Below are 16,230 nucleotides of genomic sequence, written 5' to 3'. Positions count from 1 at the left end.
TATTTATTTTTTCACATTTTGTAATCTCTTAAAGGAGACTTATGGTATATTTGCAAATTTGAGACCCAGTTTTCAAACACAGAATTTGCTTGCTCGGGTTAGTATAGGAACTAAACTAGCAAAGCAAAACAAAAAAATGGAAGGGAATCCAGTCACTGAAAATGCCTACTGTAACTGTCACACATTGACACCCCCCCCTTTTGTGGCATGTGACCCAAACAGCTACGTAACGCAGGCCGTGCTGTGCAGCTAGAGCTATTGCAGTGGCTCAACAGAAAGAAAGAAAAGCATTGCAGTGGCTGACCTACTTGAGGAAGCAGGGTTAAACCACATTGAAATCGCATTATTGTCGGTTATAATAAGCTGCAAACACCTTCCACGTCACCTGCAATAATTGTGACACTGCAATACCTCGACGAAGCGGAGTTGCACCGAAGGCTCTTGTAATTTTGCAGTGACTCGACCATTTTAATTTTGAGTTGCTTTGCTGTGGTTGGCTACTTGTGTTGCCTTATCCAAATTTGGCGTTATTATTTTATTTTTCGTTTACTCTTGAAAACCGAGGTGCATATAATTTAATGTGTATGATATTTTCACAAACACATTTGTTATCCAAACATGCAATTTTTTTATTTGTTTTATGTTTGACGCTTTTTCATAAGGTGGGTTGTCAGGCTTCGGCCTAAGTTTTGTCAACAACGACTTAGATAGCAACTGTGCGATAGTTAAAAAAAAATACATAATTTCACCTGACATTTAAAAGGAAGAACAAGAGAGAAAACATGGCCTGCACCTGTTCGTCGGCGGCGAGGCTGATTATAAATTCAGCTCATAAAGGTAAGAATTAAAAGGGAAACATTTTAAATCTCGGGCGTTATCTATCTGTTTCAAAATAGTTTGTACATATCGATTGCTTAAGAGGCAAACAGCGTGAAAGCATTTATAACGCATTCCTTTTTTAATATTGCCGTACTGCAATATGAATAGTGTCATATAATATTATTCGGAACGTTTTGAAATTAAAATATAGTTGTGTGTGTGTTATTTTTATTTGTTAAGCTTTAAACAATTTTGTGCTGTAGTTTGCTTTTTTAACTGTAGTTTGGAGACACTGTATAACTATTTTCCATTAATGTTCAGATAATAGTTTATTTTTCTGCTGTAAACTTTTTTCTTGGCATTACCATTTTTTTTTTTAAAAAGAAGTTCCTTGTAGTATTCTATTGTGCTTTGTGACCAAACATTTTTAGGATGCATACTGTGAAATTCTTGAAATCAATATTGTGTTCCTGATGATTTAGCATTTTAACCGAGTTCCTGTTTTTGTCAGGTCCATCGAGAATTACCAGTGCGTCTTCAAATGTTGTGTTGCTTTTTGATTTGCCTGTATTATGTCAAATTTGAAACTATTTTAATTAATTAATTTAACAATTATTTACTCTGTACTACCACAGGATATTCTCCATTTCATGTAGAGACAAAAAAAAGTAACAAAAACACAAGTTGGTTTTTGAGTGTCACTTCTTTTAAAACATAGTAAAACTTGTATAAACTATTAACTTGTTTAAAGAAAGCAGCACTGCACACGCACACACATCTATCTATCTATATCTATCTCTATCTATCTATATATATATATATATATATATATATATGTGTGTGTGTGTGTGTGTGTGTGTGTGTGTGTGTATGTGTATATATATATATATATATATACACACACACACACACACACACAATTTAAAATTTATTTAGGGGTGGGAGTTTAATCAGTTTCCTGCTAGTGTATTTTAAAATGGAGGAAATATCTATACAATAATTAAAAGGAATATCCATCTGTCCATGTCTCTGGTTTCAGTTTCTGTGTTGTTCTTACAGGCATTGCTTGCTCACGCTTTCACCTGTATACCCTGGGAAGACCGGGGATTTCTATAGTTCATTTGAGGAGGAGAGTTCCCGTTAGGTCATTTTCAGAGACTGCAGTGTATTTTGCTTCAAAAGATGGAACAACCAAAGATGGATCTGGGGATGGTAGCAAGGTAGCTTTCTTTTGTTTTGTTTTGCTTTTTGGACTGAGTTAATGTAGTTAATCATGTGGGTCCAAAACAACCCTTTCTCCATTCACCTGTGAGGTCAGGCTGTTATTTATTATTTATATTTAAGCCAAAAGACCATTTGTGCTTAAATTCATTGATGAAAGGTGTAAAGCAGTATGCTTTTTCTGAATGGTGATTAGATCTATTTCACCAGTACTGTGCCTTATTTATCTTATTTTTGTATTACTTTTTCTATCCCAAACTTATTTATAGACTGGTGGCATCTGTCCATTTGTCTTCTAATACTGATCTGTTCAATCTGTTGGCCCCCATTGTTCTATACTAATTATGCCAAAGAGCATAGTGGAGACCAGGATAGTTTAAAGGTTACAGTTCTTTTGAAGCCAATACCCTTAGAGGCCATGTATGAAAAAGCACTGCATGAGAAGTTAATAACTAAAAGTATGTCTTTATACTAATACCATTTTACGATTATTTTTGTTAAAATCAGAAATCTGTTGAAGGGGGCAGCAGCAAAAAATCCACAGGCTCTGGAGGGAAGGGCGGAAACCAACTGCGTTGCCCAAAATGTGGGGACCCGTGCTCCCATGTCGAGACATTTGTTTGTAAGTGTAATCGAGGGCGGTGGAACTGGGGGTGCGGCAGCACTCCCTGGCTTTGCATGGCTTGCATAATATACAGGGGTTACAGTTTTGTTCAGTGGCTTCAGCACCACCACTTTAAAAATTGTTCCAGTGCCACTGAGTGTAACTGTAGATTCAACAATAGATTTTTAAAACATTCAATAAATAATCTGAATAAACTTTTTGCATGCAAGAAGAAATGCAAGCAAGATTACCTAAAACTGTAGAAGTGTATTTTACAGTCCTCTTGTGAATTTGGTATCTGGCTTACAAATACAACTCTGCCATAAACTTAAATAGATGTTGAATTTGTAGAGGAGTGACACACGTGGATCAGCTGGGGACCCACTATACTGATCCACTTCTGTTTTAGGAATCATTGTTTATCATACAAAATGTCATGTTTAATTGCAACAACATATTTAAAATGCTGCTTAATTGTTTTTTGTATTTCTGTCAATCAAATAGTTTTGTCTTGCGATGTTTAGACATGCAGTACAATTTTCCATAGTAAACTTTAACGTATATTGCACAAATGTTTTCTTGGGATAAGTATTGACTGTCATACAAACTGTGTTGATAAGTTCACATAACTGTCTTGTGTGGTTCATGGTATTCTTAAAACTTTACAGTGGGAAGTCTGCACAAATTCCACTGCAATTTTAACAAATACAAAAATTGTACATTTTGACATTCTATGTTTTTATTTCAGCTTCAACCCGCTTTGTAAAGTGTGAAAAATGTCATCACTTTTTTGTCGTGCTGTCGGAAACGGACTCAAAGAAGAGTCTTAATAAAGAGCCAGAATCAGCAGCTGAAGCTGTTAAAATGGCATTCCAGCAGAAACCACCACCTCCACCCAAAAAGGTAGGCCTTGGGTCTTAATAAAGTCGAGCCCGTAACAAAGCTAATGTTACATAAATGTAGTATTTAAGCATTCCTGTGGTGCTTGTATGTGTGTTTGTTAACCTGCCACACTTTCACCTTCTCTTTGTAGCGTTAAAAGTGCCTAATATGGTTGCCATATTGTGGTCCTTTTATTATTTGGCTTGAAGTTGACAGAGATGAATGCTTTGTGGTGTTGGCAACCGAAGTATATTAGATTATATATATATATATATATATATATATATATATATATATATATATATATATATATATATATATATATATATATATATATATATATATATAATGAAAATGAAGCCAAGTTCAGATGAGTATTGTTGGCCAGTGATCATGTAAAATTCAACTTTTTGGAGAAATTTTCATTTTGAAGACCTCCTTATTGAATGGTGAAAGTGGTCTTACTGCTTCTAGCCTTTTAAATTCAATCTTTAAATGTCCAACCTGAACTTCTGACAGAACTCATCATTGATTCAAACAGAAATTAAATAATAACCTGGTAATCTTTTCCAGATCTATGCCTACCTGGATAAGTACGTGATTGGCCAATCCTATGCCAAGAAAGTGCTTTCAGTGGCTGTGTACAATCATTACAAGCGTATTTATAACAATATCCCAGCAAGTATAAGACAGCAGGCAGAAGTGGAGAAACAAGCCTCTCTGACACCTAGAGGTTAGTAGTATATTAACTTGTGTCCATGTGCACAGATTGACCGCTGATCCAGGCTCTCCCGCATTGCTCCTGAAACCCCATTGATAGTCTGTCCCAATTGAGTGAGACTCTTTCCATGCAATGTAAGTTTTCAATATATGTTGACGGTCCTTTCCCAGCCAGCGCTACAGCTAAGGTCACATTCATTTCTTCACAAAACTGAAAGGATGGACGCTGTTGCTTTGCTACCAACAATCCTAACAATTCTTTGGAGTTACTGAGAAATGATATGAGAATGCTAAAGCATTCTGGTACCGAATTCCATATATGTTGGCACATTGTAGTAAAAATGGGATTTCTGTTTGCCGTATTAGTGGAGGGAGTAATAGTGAGGTAACAGTCCAAAAACAAACTTGTGCAATGTGCTTTTGCAGTGGAAGAACAAAGAAGAAATGTCTGTCGATTCCAGACCAGACAGACCTGTGAAATCCACTGCTGTAAAGAGGCAGCACTGGACTGTCATATCAAACAGGATATTCTAATGTCATTATTATACAAGTAGTCCTGTAATACAGGTTTGACTGTACTAACTCCTGCTCTGGTGCATCTTGATTTTGCTCTGGCCAAACAGCATTGGGTGTAATGGAAATAGTTTGTTTTGTTTTATTGTTGTACCTTGGGCTAGCAGACAAAGGCTTTTTGAAATGATCTCTTTTTGGAACTCGGCCAGGCAAATTGTTTTGAGTTTGTATGGCTTAATCTCTCTGTCTGATCCCTCCAGTGTCTCTATTCAGGACTCTGTTAGTGATGACAGGACCAGTGATTCTGCATAGATTAAATGTTAAATCAGGAACTGTTCTTCCATACCAATTCCAGGGCAGATTAGCTGCCAGGGTATTTCCGAGCTTCCTTTTAAATGAGACCATTGTAAAGCTGCAAAGGCAAAATAAAAGTATTTTTATAATTATGTATAACTATGATTTGGCATTTGTACAATTAATGTAGTCCTTGGTTTTTAGAAATTTGTTATTTTAGGAACATGTGAGATTTGGACAAAAAAAAAAAAAAAAAAACTAGTAGTACTACCTGAAAAGTTTCTGAGCTTCGACAGAATTTATTAACACATGTTAAAACGTGGGAATGGTGAGAACCATCCATGACACAAATCCTAAGCCGCAATGACATTAATTTACCGGTAGTATGAATTTGCTGATACAGCTCAACAGTACTGTTTTTGATATGGCTGTTTTCATCCTCTTTCTGTAGAATTAGAAATCAGAAGACGTGAGGATGAATACAGATTTACAAGTAAGTCACCACTCCTTGTGTCCTAATTATATTTTTTGTACAAATGCCAAAATCTGGTACCAAGTCTGGGAGCGAGGTTATCTCACACACGCTTTTTTAATACTGTCTGTGGATCTGGTGGCCATCGTAGAAGGTTTGCTTACTATAACACAGCTGAATCAGTTCTCTCAACTTTTCGTGAGTGATCATCCAGATGTGCTGATGGCATTGGTGAGGACCTGATGAAAAAAATAGTGATCTGACAGACCTCTCTTTGTTTTTTCTCTTTTTAAAGATCCATGTAATTCTGTTGGTATGTCTCGGGAACAGCTTGTCAGAATTTTTAAACACTTTGTTTGGACATTAAATGAAGTTGTTCTATGGTTTACGTATAAATAACTTTTCTAGCAAAATCGGATAAACAGAGTTGTTGTATACACCGGGTGCTATGTTAGTATCAGGTTATCACTATTGGCTGAATATATTCATGCAGATGGATGAATCAGTTATCCCAGTGACCTACTCTTTAACGAAGATCTTTCAGCTGATGAGGCATCTCGCAGACAGTAACTGAATACTGGGTGTGGTTATCGGAGCGCGTATATAAATAGCTTGAACCCGCAAAGAATGGCAAGCAGTTTACAAGGAGTAAACCCAGAAGGTGCTGTAAGTTAGGGATGGGGGTAGGAAGTGTTCTGTCCAAAAGATCTTGTATAAAATTGTTCTAAGGAAACATTCAGCATGATCAAGAAAGCTGTGATTCAATTATATATAGATAGATATAAATAATAAATAAATAAAATGAATATCCTGTCTTTCATCTGTTGTCTGCAATTTTATACTCTTCAGTCTCCCCTAAACGCTAAAGGGTTTTGGATGGATTGCACCAGGAGATGTAGTTGTGAGCTTTTGTATCCCACTTTTTTTCTCTCTCTCTCTCTCTCAGAGCTGCTTCAGATTGCTGGGATCAGTCCACATGGTAACGCGCTTGGAGCATCAATGCAGCAACAGATTAACCAGCAGATGCCTCAAGAGAAACGAGGAGGCGAAGTGCTGGATTCAACCAATGATGAAATTAAACTGGAGAAAAGCAACATATTGCTTCTTGGCCCAACAGGATCGGGTTAGTTTAAAAGCAAAAAAAATAACAGGTCACCTAAAAAAATCCAATAAGTTTGTCGCTCTGTATTAGGCATAATTTACATTTAAGACTTAACATTTTAAATACTGGTAATTCAAAGTTAACCTTTTCTCCAGGTAAAACTCTGCTGGCTCAAACCCTTGCCAGATGTCTTGACGTTCCCTTTGCTATCTGTGACTGCACCACCTTGACCCAGGCAGGATATGTTGGTGAAGATATTGAGTCTGTCATTGCAAAACTTCTTCAGGATGCTAACTACGGGGTTGAAAAAGCACAGCAAGGTAGGTCTGGAAGAAAAAAATTAAGGGGCTTCCGAGTGACACATCAAGTAAAGGTGCTCCTTGTGGAGTGCAGGATGTGCCCTGTAGCCTGGAGATGGCAGGTTCGAATCCAGGCTACGTCATATTTAAAAGTTGAGTTAATCTGAGTTGAGGCTTCAGTTATGTTTTTGTGCAGGACGTTTTATTCTGTCCACTGTAGCTCAGAATGAAATAGAAATATGTCATTGTATGTACATGATGGCTTTAATTCTGTGACTAAAGTTTTCACAAAACAAATATATAGCTAATAATATTGCATTATTCTTGAGTGTGCCACAACCACATTTTTATTGCTTGATTATTTTAGGGGTGAATGTATTTTGTTGCATGTAATATTTATATGCAACAATACAGTTTGAGAAATATATATTGTACACAAGTGCTAACGCATTATAAAAAATATCCCCCATTGACAGGAATTGTCTTCTTGGATGAAGTAGATAAGATTGGCAGTGTGCCTGGCATTCACCAGTTACGAGATGTGGGTGGGGAAGGGGTTCAGCAAGTAAGTGAATTGTTCAGGAATGCACAGATTATCTTTCACAGGAATGTAACAGTGTTTCTCTCCTGAAAACACTGCAGAATTTTAACATGTGAATTATGATGCTGCGTTTACGCTCCTGTGGATACTGTATACATTCTCCACTTGTCTGTTGTACAGCAATGAATTCAGTTTGCTTAGTTACTACTTTTTTTAATACAAAAATTATATATATATGAATGAAATAAATGATTGGTGTTTTTAAAGAATGAAGCATATGTCTCTAAAAATCCAGGCAAAAATACTGCTAAGAAAAAATAAATGTGATTTGGGTATGTATTATCAAAATGTTATGTGGCTTTTTTGTAGGGTTTATTAAAGCTTTTGGAAGGTACAATTGTGAATGTTCCAGAAAAGAACTCTAGAAAATTAAGAGGAGAAACCGTTCAAGTTGACACTACCAACATTCTGTTTGTGGCTTCTGGGGCGTTTAATGGACTTGATAGGATAATAAGCAGACGGAAAAATGAAAAGGTAAGTGATCTAATTTAAAATGTCTTGGCTGTAACAGTATTTAATATAAACATCCTGGTAGCGTTGCATATTAAAAATAAACCTGTAAACATTTCATGATTGGTGCCAGTAGCATGGGCACCGATTTCTGGTTGTTCCTTGTGTTAAATGTTATATAGGAGTGTTACATTTATCATCAGAACAAAGAGGGGTATGTTAAAACAGAGACACTTCAGTTTGCTTAGCAAGTTTATTAAAACAGTTTTTATTGTTCAAATGCAGTTACTTTAAAATTCAGCATGATGCTGAAACACATTAGGTTTATGAACGATGGTCTTCATTGATTTTACTTTAATGCCTCTATTTGTTGTTCTGTAGTATCTGGGATTTGGTACTCCGTCAAACCTAGGAGTAGGCAGGAGGGCTGCAGCGGCTGCTGACTTAGCAAACACAAGTGGAGAAGGGGACACTGTGCAGGAAATCGAAGAAAAAGATCACTTGCTCCGCAATGTCGAGGCCAGGGACCTTATTGAATTTGGAATGATTCCAGAGTTTGTGGGACGTCTTCCAGTGGTGGTTCCTTTGCACAGCCTGGATGAGGAAACTCTGGTTCGGATTCTTACTGAACCTCGCAATGCTGTAGTTCCCCAGTACCAGGCATTGTTAGGCATGGACAAGGTGTGATGTAACCTATAATTTTTTTTTTCCATATAATACATTTCAATGCTGTCTAACACTATTTAGAAAGTAATCTGTAATTACAGGGTTGTTAGTCAGGTGGCCACTTTGTATTTTATATGGGAACCTCTTGGCAATGTAAATTAACAGGGGGGAGACCAAATAAAGGGAAACAATGTTCTAGGACAACCACCACAAGAGTTGTGTTGCTGACCACCTGTACATGTTACTCCCTTAACTGCCTAATATGGGAAGGATTTATCTCCAGGAAGGGTGTTGTCATTAAACAGTAAACAGCAGTGCTTGCAAAGGGACACTTGAGTCCTGGCAGTGTTGCACTTTTATAATCAGCCCTGTACATGTATGTTTATAATTGTTTCTTTGTATGCATTTCAGTGTGATCTCAATATTACTGAAGGTGCCTTGAAAGCCATTGCCAGAATGGCCTTGGAGAGGAAAACTGGTGCTCGTGGCCTAAGATCAATCATGGTATGTTAATGAAAATGATGCTTAAATAGTTCATCAACATTTTAAAAAGTACCAAGCTGTAAAATTACAAATACATTAAATAGTGTGGTTTATTATGTTAATAGATATATAGATAAATATGCAGAGTGTGTAAATATATATATATATATACTTACTATAAATTCAAATTTGTATTTGTTAAATCGTTACCATTTTTACAGGAGAAACTGCTGCTGGAACCCATGTTTGAAGTGCCAAATTCTGACATCATGGCCGTAGAACTAACCAAAGAAGTAGTGGAGGGAAAATCTCTTCCCATATACATTAGGCAAGTATATACCTCCTGCTCACAAACATGTATACTACTGACACAAATAAAACTAAAGACAGGCTGCTTCAGGATCCCAAGTATGATAAGACAACATGCAATTGGTGTCATTTTGCTGCATTAAGTGATTTTTTGTAGAAATCTTTTTGTTTTTAAATGCTCTCTATTTTCATGCTAGGGCCCCTGCTAAAGAATCAGCGGAAGAGGAGTATGATTCAGGAGTTGAAGATGACAGCTGGCCACGTCAGGCAGATAGAGCCAACAACTAAAACCTAGAATATATTTCAAGAACTTCCTACAAGACTTTTTTAAACGGAAGCAATGGATTTTCTAGAAGACGTTAAGGCATTGATCGAAAGTTAAAATACATGATCAGAAAGCAAAGTGCTGGAATAGAAATGTAAAGCAGATCACTTTCGTTTTGTTGTTTTGTATAATACTGATTTCTACACTGGACATTATGCATCAATTCAAGTGTAAAACAGTATGGATCTCACCAAGTACAGGTACAGTGTTAGTTGTTGCATTAAAATCTTGCAATGATTTTGTTAAGCATAGAGTTGCATTAACAAGTACAGACAGTTTGTAATGTCTTTACCTGTGAAATGACTGAGACATTTGGCTTTTGTAGTCTGAGGATATCAATACAGACCCTGTATTATTCTTGACACACATTTAAATAGCTAGTTTTTATCTTGATTTCGTAAGTATATTGGTTGATATGGTATGGGAATCAAATGAGTTCAGGGGATCACGTAAATTAAAAACTGTTCAAAATGGGGGTGGTATTTAAATCATTTGTTTCCAAGTTTATTAACATTTAGGCTAGCATTTGGTGTACATTTTTCATAGAAATAATGTAATGCCGTAAACAAATTTAATAAACGACTATTTTTTTATAAACATTTTTAGCATGTTAAAGGGTAGTTCTTTTTTAAGGCTGGTAATCGTTAGAAACGGTGCATCTTGATTTACATTTTTAATGACTACCCTTTCAAGGTACATTAATATGCTGTTGCTTTTCAACATGTTGAAATGGTTTAGAATCTTTATAAATTTAATCTTGTCACAAATACAATGTGAAGTAGTTGTTTTTTAATAGTTTGATTATTTTACCACCTGCTAAAAAGGGATTGCCTTCATCAAACAGTTAAGTGATTTCTATCTTTGCATGTATACAAGTATAACTGCAAAAATATATATACAATAAAATCCATCTACAGAGGGATGAAAGATCCAAATCTGTTTTAGATTATTGTTGTACATGAGGACTGTATGTGATTCAGCTTTCCTGCCAGTGTGGTGCTTTTACACAATGCTGTAGGATCTCTAAGCTTTATCTGAGTGGATTTTCTCCATATGAAAGCCATAATGTCATAGTCTACCAATAATAATTGTACTTCTGTTCATTGGCCCTATATTTTGTTAAAATAATGATGTAGGAGGGTTTTTGTTTGTTTTCTTTTGGGGAGATTGGATACATGAGTGGTGATTTCATGGCCTTTTTTTTTTTCTTAATTTCAGTTTAAACCTTGCCCATTTTATTATTTTTATGCATTTGATTAGGTCAAAAAGTACAGTTTTATGCCTACTTAAAACATTTGTGAAACAAAGGGGTCTGTCGGTGTGCTTGTTCAAATATATAAATAAAATGTATATATCTGTATAAACCATTTGTTTTTAAGATACTATTTTTACAGTATATTTAAATGCATAATGACATACACCGAAAAAAATTAGACCTGTTTGGTATGTGGTGGGACAGGGCATGGAATAATGAAGACAATGAGTAGTTCATGTATAACTCAAAACATCTTGTGTTGCGTTACAAGTTATACATAATTAAACTTACACTCATTATGACTGAGTTAGCCCAATGTCAGTTTTACAGCACGGTCAATGTCGAAACCTGTACTGGAGACTGGTCCAAGGGCAGACCATATTTTATTTACAAAATAGGGCAAGACCATAGGGATGAACAAAACAAAACATTTAAAAGTAAAATATCAATTACAGCATTGTCATTCTTACACTCAATTACTGGGTGAACATTTTGTCTTCTGTATCCATATTTGAGGGCCACATTAACAGAAAAACTATAGTTTAAATTAAAGTTTAATTCCAAATCAACGCTGAACATTTGTGTCCATGTGCATTTTTATATATATATATATATATATATATATATATATATATATATATATATATATATATATGTGTGTGTGTATTCCAAAGCCTAGCCATTAAAAGCGAGAATAAATTACGATAAGTAATAAATATTTATAGAGAATATAAAATATAAAATATCTATAAATATTTATAGAGAATAATTATTGTTATTTTCAAATACAAGTCGATGACAGATTATCAAGTATATAACAAGCAATCGCTGTCTTAGCAGCCACGCGTATTCAGTACCTCTTAACAGGTTACGTAAGACGTAATTTCTTGTATTAAAATTAACTGTCGACCAGTATGAAGAAATTATGTAAACGGTGGTATGAATTGAGGTTTCTGAGAAACGGAGCGCAGGATGTCTAACTCGAACAGCGTCTGTCTTCCGCTGCACTAGGTGTCGCTCTGATGTCGCTTATCGAGTTTAAAAACAATGCCCTTGTGCGGAAGTGTACAACCCCCTTAAATGGGCGGATGTGTGGCTTGTGTGAGACAGTACAACACGCTGAAAAGCACTGCTTGCATTGTAGTTAACTCTGCACATGAACGTGTTTCAGTAAGTCTAGACTTTGGATTGTAGGCAATACAATGGAAAGACCGCCGCCATTTCAGCATGATCAGTATTTTTCTGCAAGACCTCCACAGCAGCAACAGCCGCCACTGAATCCGGAGTTTTCTAATCAGGAAAGCGCCGCGCACTTCTTTAACTCGGGTACGAGGGGCGATATGCTCCCTAGAAACCGGACTTCGAGAGGGTTAGATTTGTCTATGCATGGGGCATTTCAGCGTTCTGAACTACAAAACCCTGGTGAAATTCATGGCAGCGGCGCCGGTGGATCTTTTTGGCCTAGGCAAGATCTTTACCGACACCAGCAGCAGTTCCCTCCTGGAGACCAACGATTTGAATCGGACAGGTCAGCCGCTTTACAGCCACCACCGTATGGATCACCGTTTTATCACCAGCAAGGAGATAACGCTTCGAACCCAGGTGGGCATAGAACAATGGATTTAAGTAAAACAGTGCACCCTCCTTTTTCTGAGATTCCTGGTCCGTCGGGACCTGATCGGATCTCCCAAGGTGTCGGTAACGCTCCACAAATTGAATTCAGTTACAGACAGCAGCCGCCGACAGTATCAGGTTGTCACGACAGTCCGTGGCAACCAAATAACAATTATTCTACTCGTATGCAGACGCAATTTGGAGACCCACGTTATAACAGACCTCCTCAAGAAGATCCCAGTTCTTACAGTAACATTGGTACGTTTCACAGCCAGTCCGGCCCTGCCATTCCTAATAATTCTAATTATCAGAGACATCATAACCCCGAAGCTTCCCAGTATAACTTTTCTGAAAGTACATTGTCAGCACATGAAATGCACTGGCATTGGAAAGAAACGTCAACGACTTCTCGCCACCAGAAATACTTTGTTGCGCAGCCAGATTCGGAAGCCAGACAGGCGCAACAAGACGACCAATGGGTTGCAAAGTTTTTGTCAAAAAGGAACAGAAAAGTTTCAAAGGTGTCGTGCCCCAAACAGTCAGAGCGCACCCCGTTGGTAAGCGAGGCCCGCGACGCTGTGTATAGCGCGGCTCGGTTGGTGTCGGAATTGGCTCGGCTGTGTCGGGTTCTGAAGCAGAACGTAGAGAATGAGAGCCTTTGGTCTGAGTCCTACGTGAAAGCAGTGGCGGTCAAGAAGGAACTCCAAGAGAAATTAAAGACTCTAGATGACACTGTGTATATTGAGAATGTTAAAAAGAAGCTAGGCAGGATCAGTAAGAAAAGGTCAAGGCTTCAGAGGAAGAAGCAGGAACAGACTCTGGAGAAACAGGAGGAAGAAGCCAGGGCAGCCGAGAGGGAGGCGCAGATTGACAGGTGGAGGATGAAATGCGTCCAGCAAGTTGAAGAAAAGAAACGGGTAATTTTGTTTTTCAAAACGCACAATAAACCAAGTAAAGTATTCCAAATAAATGTGGATTTAGTCAGCGCAACATAGTTTGGTACTGCAGTAAATTATCATAGTGATGTTGTATATGTTGGTGATTATCCTCTGATAGAAATCAACACAGCAGTACTGGACACAAGCTGAAGTGTGAACTCCTATTTACAATGTAAACTTGCATTCACGTTTATTCCAGCAGGGGGCTGTACTCTCCTTGCTTGCATGTCTGCTGGGGATCCCCGGTGTTTGGGCTTTGGAGAAAGCAAACATCATTTCAACGTTTCCAGTACATGACCTCGTTTTTAATTTATGTACCAGTGCAGGGATCAGTTCCAGTTCTATTTTAAAATCAATTCCCCATTCCCTTTTAATCAATATGCTAGTTAAATTGGCTTCAAATGAAAGCAGTTGAACAATCACAGTGTTGTCTCCTAATTGATATATATTTTTTTTTAATACTCAGGGATCCTGCATTTTGACATTGGTTTTGTTGACATTTCTACAAATCAAACATTGCCACTGCTGGACAAATGTTGTAGGTGTTGTTTTGGTACTGGGTTCTAACTTGTATGCTAATCTTAAAGATAACATTAAAACCTAATGCTTTGTGAACAGGAGCAGGAACTGAAAGCTGCTGCAGACAGCGTGCTGTCTGAAGTGAGGAAGAAACAGGCCGACTCGAAAAGGATGATGGACATTCTCCGCTCGCTGGAGAAACTGCGCAAACTGAGGAAGGAGGCGGCTGCTAGAAAGGGTAAAATATGGAAGGTGTGCTTGTAAATAGGAAAGAAATTATGGTTCCAGTTTATCAACAAGTGCATAGGCAGTCTTTTTTTTTTTTTTTTTTTTTTTTTTTTTTTCTTAAAGGAATACAACCATCTTAACAATGTAAAGCTAGCAATGAATTGCCCAGAGCAGTCATTTACCTGCTCATAGATGCAAGTAAGTTGTTTCTTGCTTGTTCTGTACCATTCAGTTTGTCCCACCATCTTCCAATGTTACTGTTCACAACTTAGAGAGAAGATTCCTTTATTTATTTGAGACTGTTAAACAATAAGTGACCTGCCACAACACCCCAGAATATTGTTTCTCAAGTATTTTTAAAAAAATATTCTCTTAATTTTACAGTTGAATTGCAGGTTTACCCAGTTTTACAAATGGATCTTATGCCTCAAAATACATTTCCTGGACTAAAACTGAAAATCTGTTTCCAATTCACGGCACCTTAGAGCATTAGTTCTTCCCATCAGTGTTTCTTACTTGGTACTTATCGAAAGATGACCTTGTTAACGATGTACTGTGTTTTCATGAGTCTTTGTAAATTGGTTTATGTCACTACAGTGTATGAATTATGTTTTAAATCCTTCAAATACAATAGCCCCCATTTTTTAAAATAAATCCCTATAAAACCCCCAGGAATACACCCAGAAACCACAGCAGACGAAGCCTTTGAGCAGCAGGTGGCTGTGCTAAGGAAAGTGATTGTGAAACGCACTGTGGTGTACGACGCTGAGGAGAAGGCTTTGAGAGTCATGCTGGAGGGTGAGCAGGAAGAGGAGCGCAAGAGAGAGCGGGAGAGAAAACACAAGAAGGAAAAAGAGAAACTGCTGCAGAGAAAGTACCAAGTCGAGTCCATGCTGTTTGGAAACTCAGGTATGCCAGCCTAGTCTTACAACCTGACCTTTCGTTTTTTTAGTTCTGAAGGAACATATGTAACAAACTGTTTCCCTCTGCCAGCAGCTTTTGTGGAGACTGTTATGCGTTGCCACACTAAGACAGAGCTGTTGAGCTGTCTGCAGATGGATGTAATGATATAAAACGAATGAGATCCACATTTTGTTTCACCAGCTGAAATGCATCCAGAGCACCCTCTTCAGCCGTTCAGACATTACTACTTGCAAGCTGAGCATTCCTCACATGCACTCATACAGATCAGGTAAATGAGCTTTGAAAGCAATACATTGATCACATCCAAGTACTGCATTAGTTGCTATAGGAAGTATGAAAATGTGTTTTAAAGTTAATACACACGGTATGTTGTTCCAGTGCCAAAAAAAATATATTTTTTGATTTCTCATTTTTAAATGAAAAACAGCATTGATTATAACAGGAAACAGTTGTGTGTTCAAAATTGACAAAACAAGCTTGTGGTTTTCTCACCAGGAGGGACTGGGAGTGCTTCTTGGCACCTCCAGATCACCCGGATGGCAGCTTCATTCCTCAAGGCTGGATTCTTCCAGTGCCTCCCTCTAACGATGTGTGGGCCACTGCTCTCGAGAAACCTGACTAGTCTGTCCACTCAGGGCCTTTTCAATAAAAGACAATAAACTTACTTGTCCAAAAAAGTGTGTGTGTGTCTGTCCATTGCTATTACAAGAGGAAGTTCTTTTAAACACAGCAAGTATTTTTCTTCCCTTTTTATCTACATATTTGGCCAATAGAAAATTGTGCTGGAACAACTGTTTCTCTTGACTCAGATGGCTCCTGTCTGTTTAGGATCTTCTAGCTGTTTTTCCAAGTGCAGTTGACAAAGTTCACCTGCTTTCCAAGCAAGCCATTAACAAAACAAGACATTGGACTAAACTGAGAAATTCAACAGCAGAAAGAAAATGAACATTGCAATTTTGATTTATAGGTGTATTGACACATACAGTATTTGT

The 16,230-nt window shown here is 37.4% G+C and overlaps 2 protein-coding genes across 4 annotated transcripts; both read left to right on the top strand.

The window, feature by feature from the left end:
- Positions 1-235: 235 nt before the first annotated feature.
- On the top strand, positions 236-11,124 carry LOC121294744 (ATP-dependent Clp protease ATP-binding subunit clpX-like, mitochondrial). 2 transcript variants are annotated; one of them, XM_041218800.1, is made up of 14 exons: positions 236-837; positions 1,879-2,039; positions 2,548-2,662; positions 3,393-3,547; positions 4,100-4,259; positions 5,505-5,546; positions 6,472-6,648; positions 6,783-6,947; positions 7,403-7,491; positions 7,837-8,001; positions 8,359-8,658; positions 9,055-9,147; positions 9,348-9,454; positions 9,633-11,124. In XM_041218800.1, exons 1-14 carry the CDS (start codon positions 783-785, stop codon positions 9,721-9,723), a joined length of 1,875 nt encoding a protein of 624 aa, XP_041074734.1. In that variant the 5' UTR covers positions 236-782; the 3' UTR covers positions 9,724-11,124. The 2 variants fall into 2 exon arrangements, with proteins under 2 accessions (XP_041074734.1, XP_041074735.1); XM_041218801.1 differs by lacking the exon at positions 5,505-5,546.
- A 954-nt stretch (positions 11,125-12,078) lies between these two features.
- LOC121294853 (programmed cell death protein 7-like) lies at positions 12,079-15,958 on the top strand. 2 transcript variants are annotated; one of them, XM_041218993.1, is made up of 5 exons: positions 12,079-13,546; positions 14,186-14,324; positions 14,987-15,223; positions 15,419-15,506; positions 15,734-15,958. In XM_041218993.1, the coding sequence occupies exons 1-5, from the start codon at positions 12,218-12,220 to the stop codon at positions 15,858-15,860; spliced, it is 1,920 nt and encodes a 639-aa protein (XP_041074927.1). In that variant the 5' UTR covers positions 12,079-12,217; the 3' UTR covers positions 15,861-15,958. The 2 variants fall into 2 exon arrangements, with proteins under 2 accessions (XP_041074927.1, XP_041074928.1); XM_041218994.1 differs by lacking the exons at positions 15,419-15,506; positions 15,734-15,958 and having other exon boundaries at positions 14,186-14,338; positions 14,987-15,066.
- Positions 15,959-16,230: the final 272 nt, after the last annotated feature.

The sequence above is a fragment of the Polyodon spathula genome, chromosome 19 (assembly GCF_017654505.1).
Source record: "Polyodon spathula isolate WHYD16114869_AA chromosome 19, ASM1765450v1, whole genome shotgun sequence".
Taxonomy (NCBI): domain Eukaryota; kingdom Metazoa; phylum Chordata; class Actinopteri; order Acipenseriformes; family Polyodontidae; genus Polyodon; species Polyodon spathula.
This window is presented reverse-complemented; position numbering and strand designations above follow the sequence as displayed.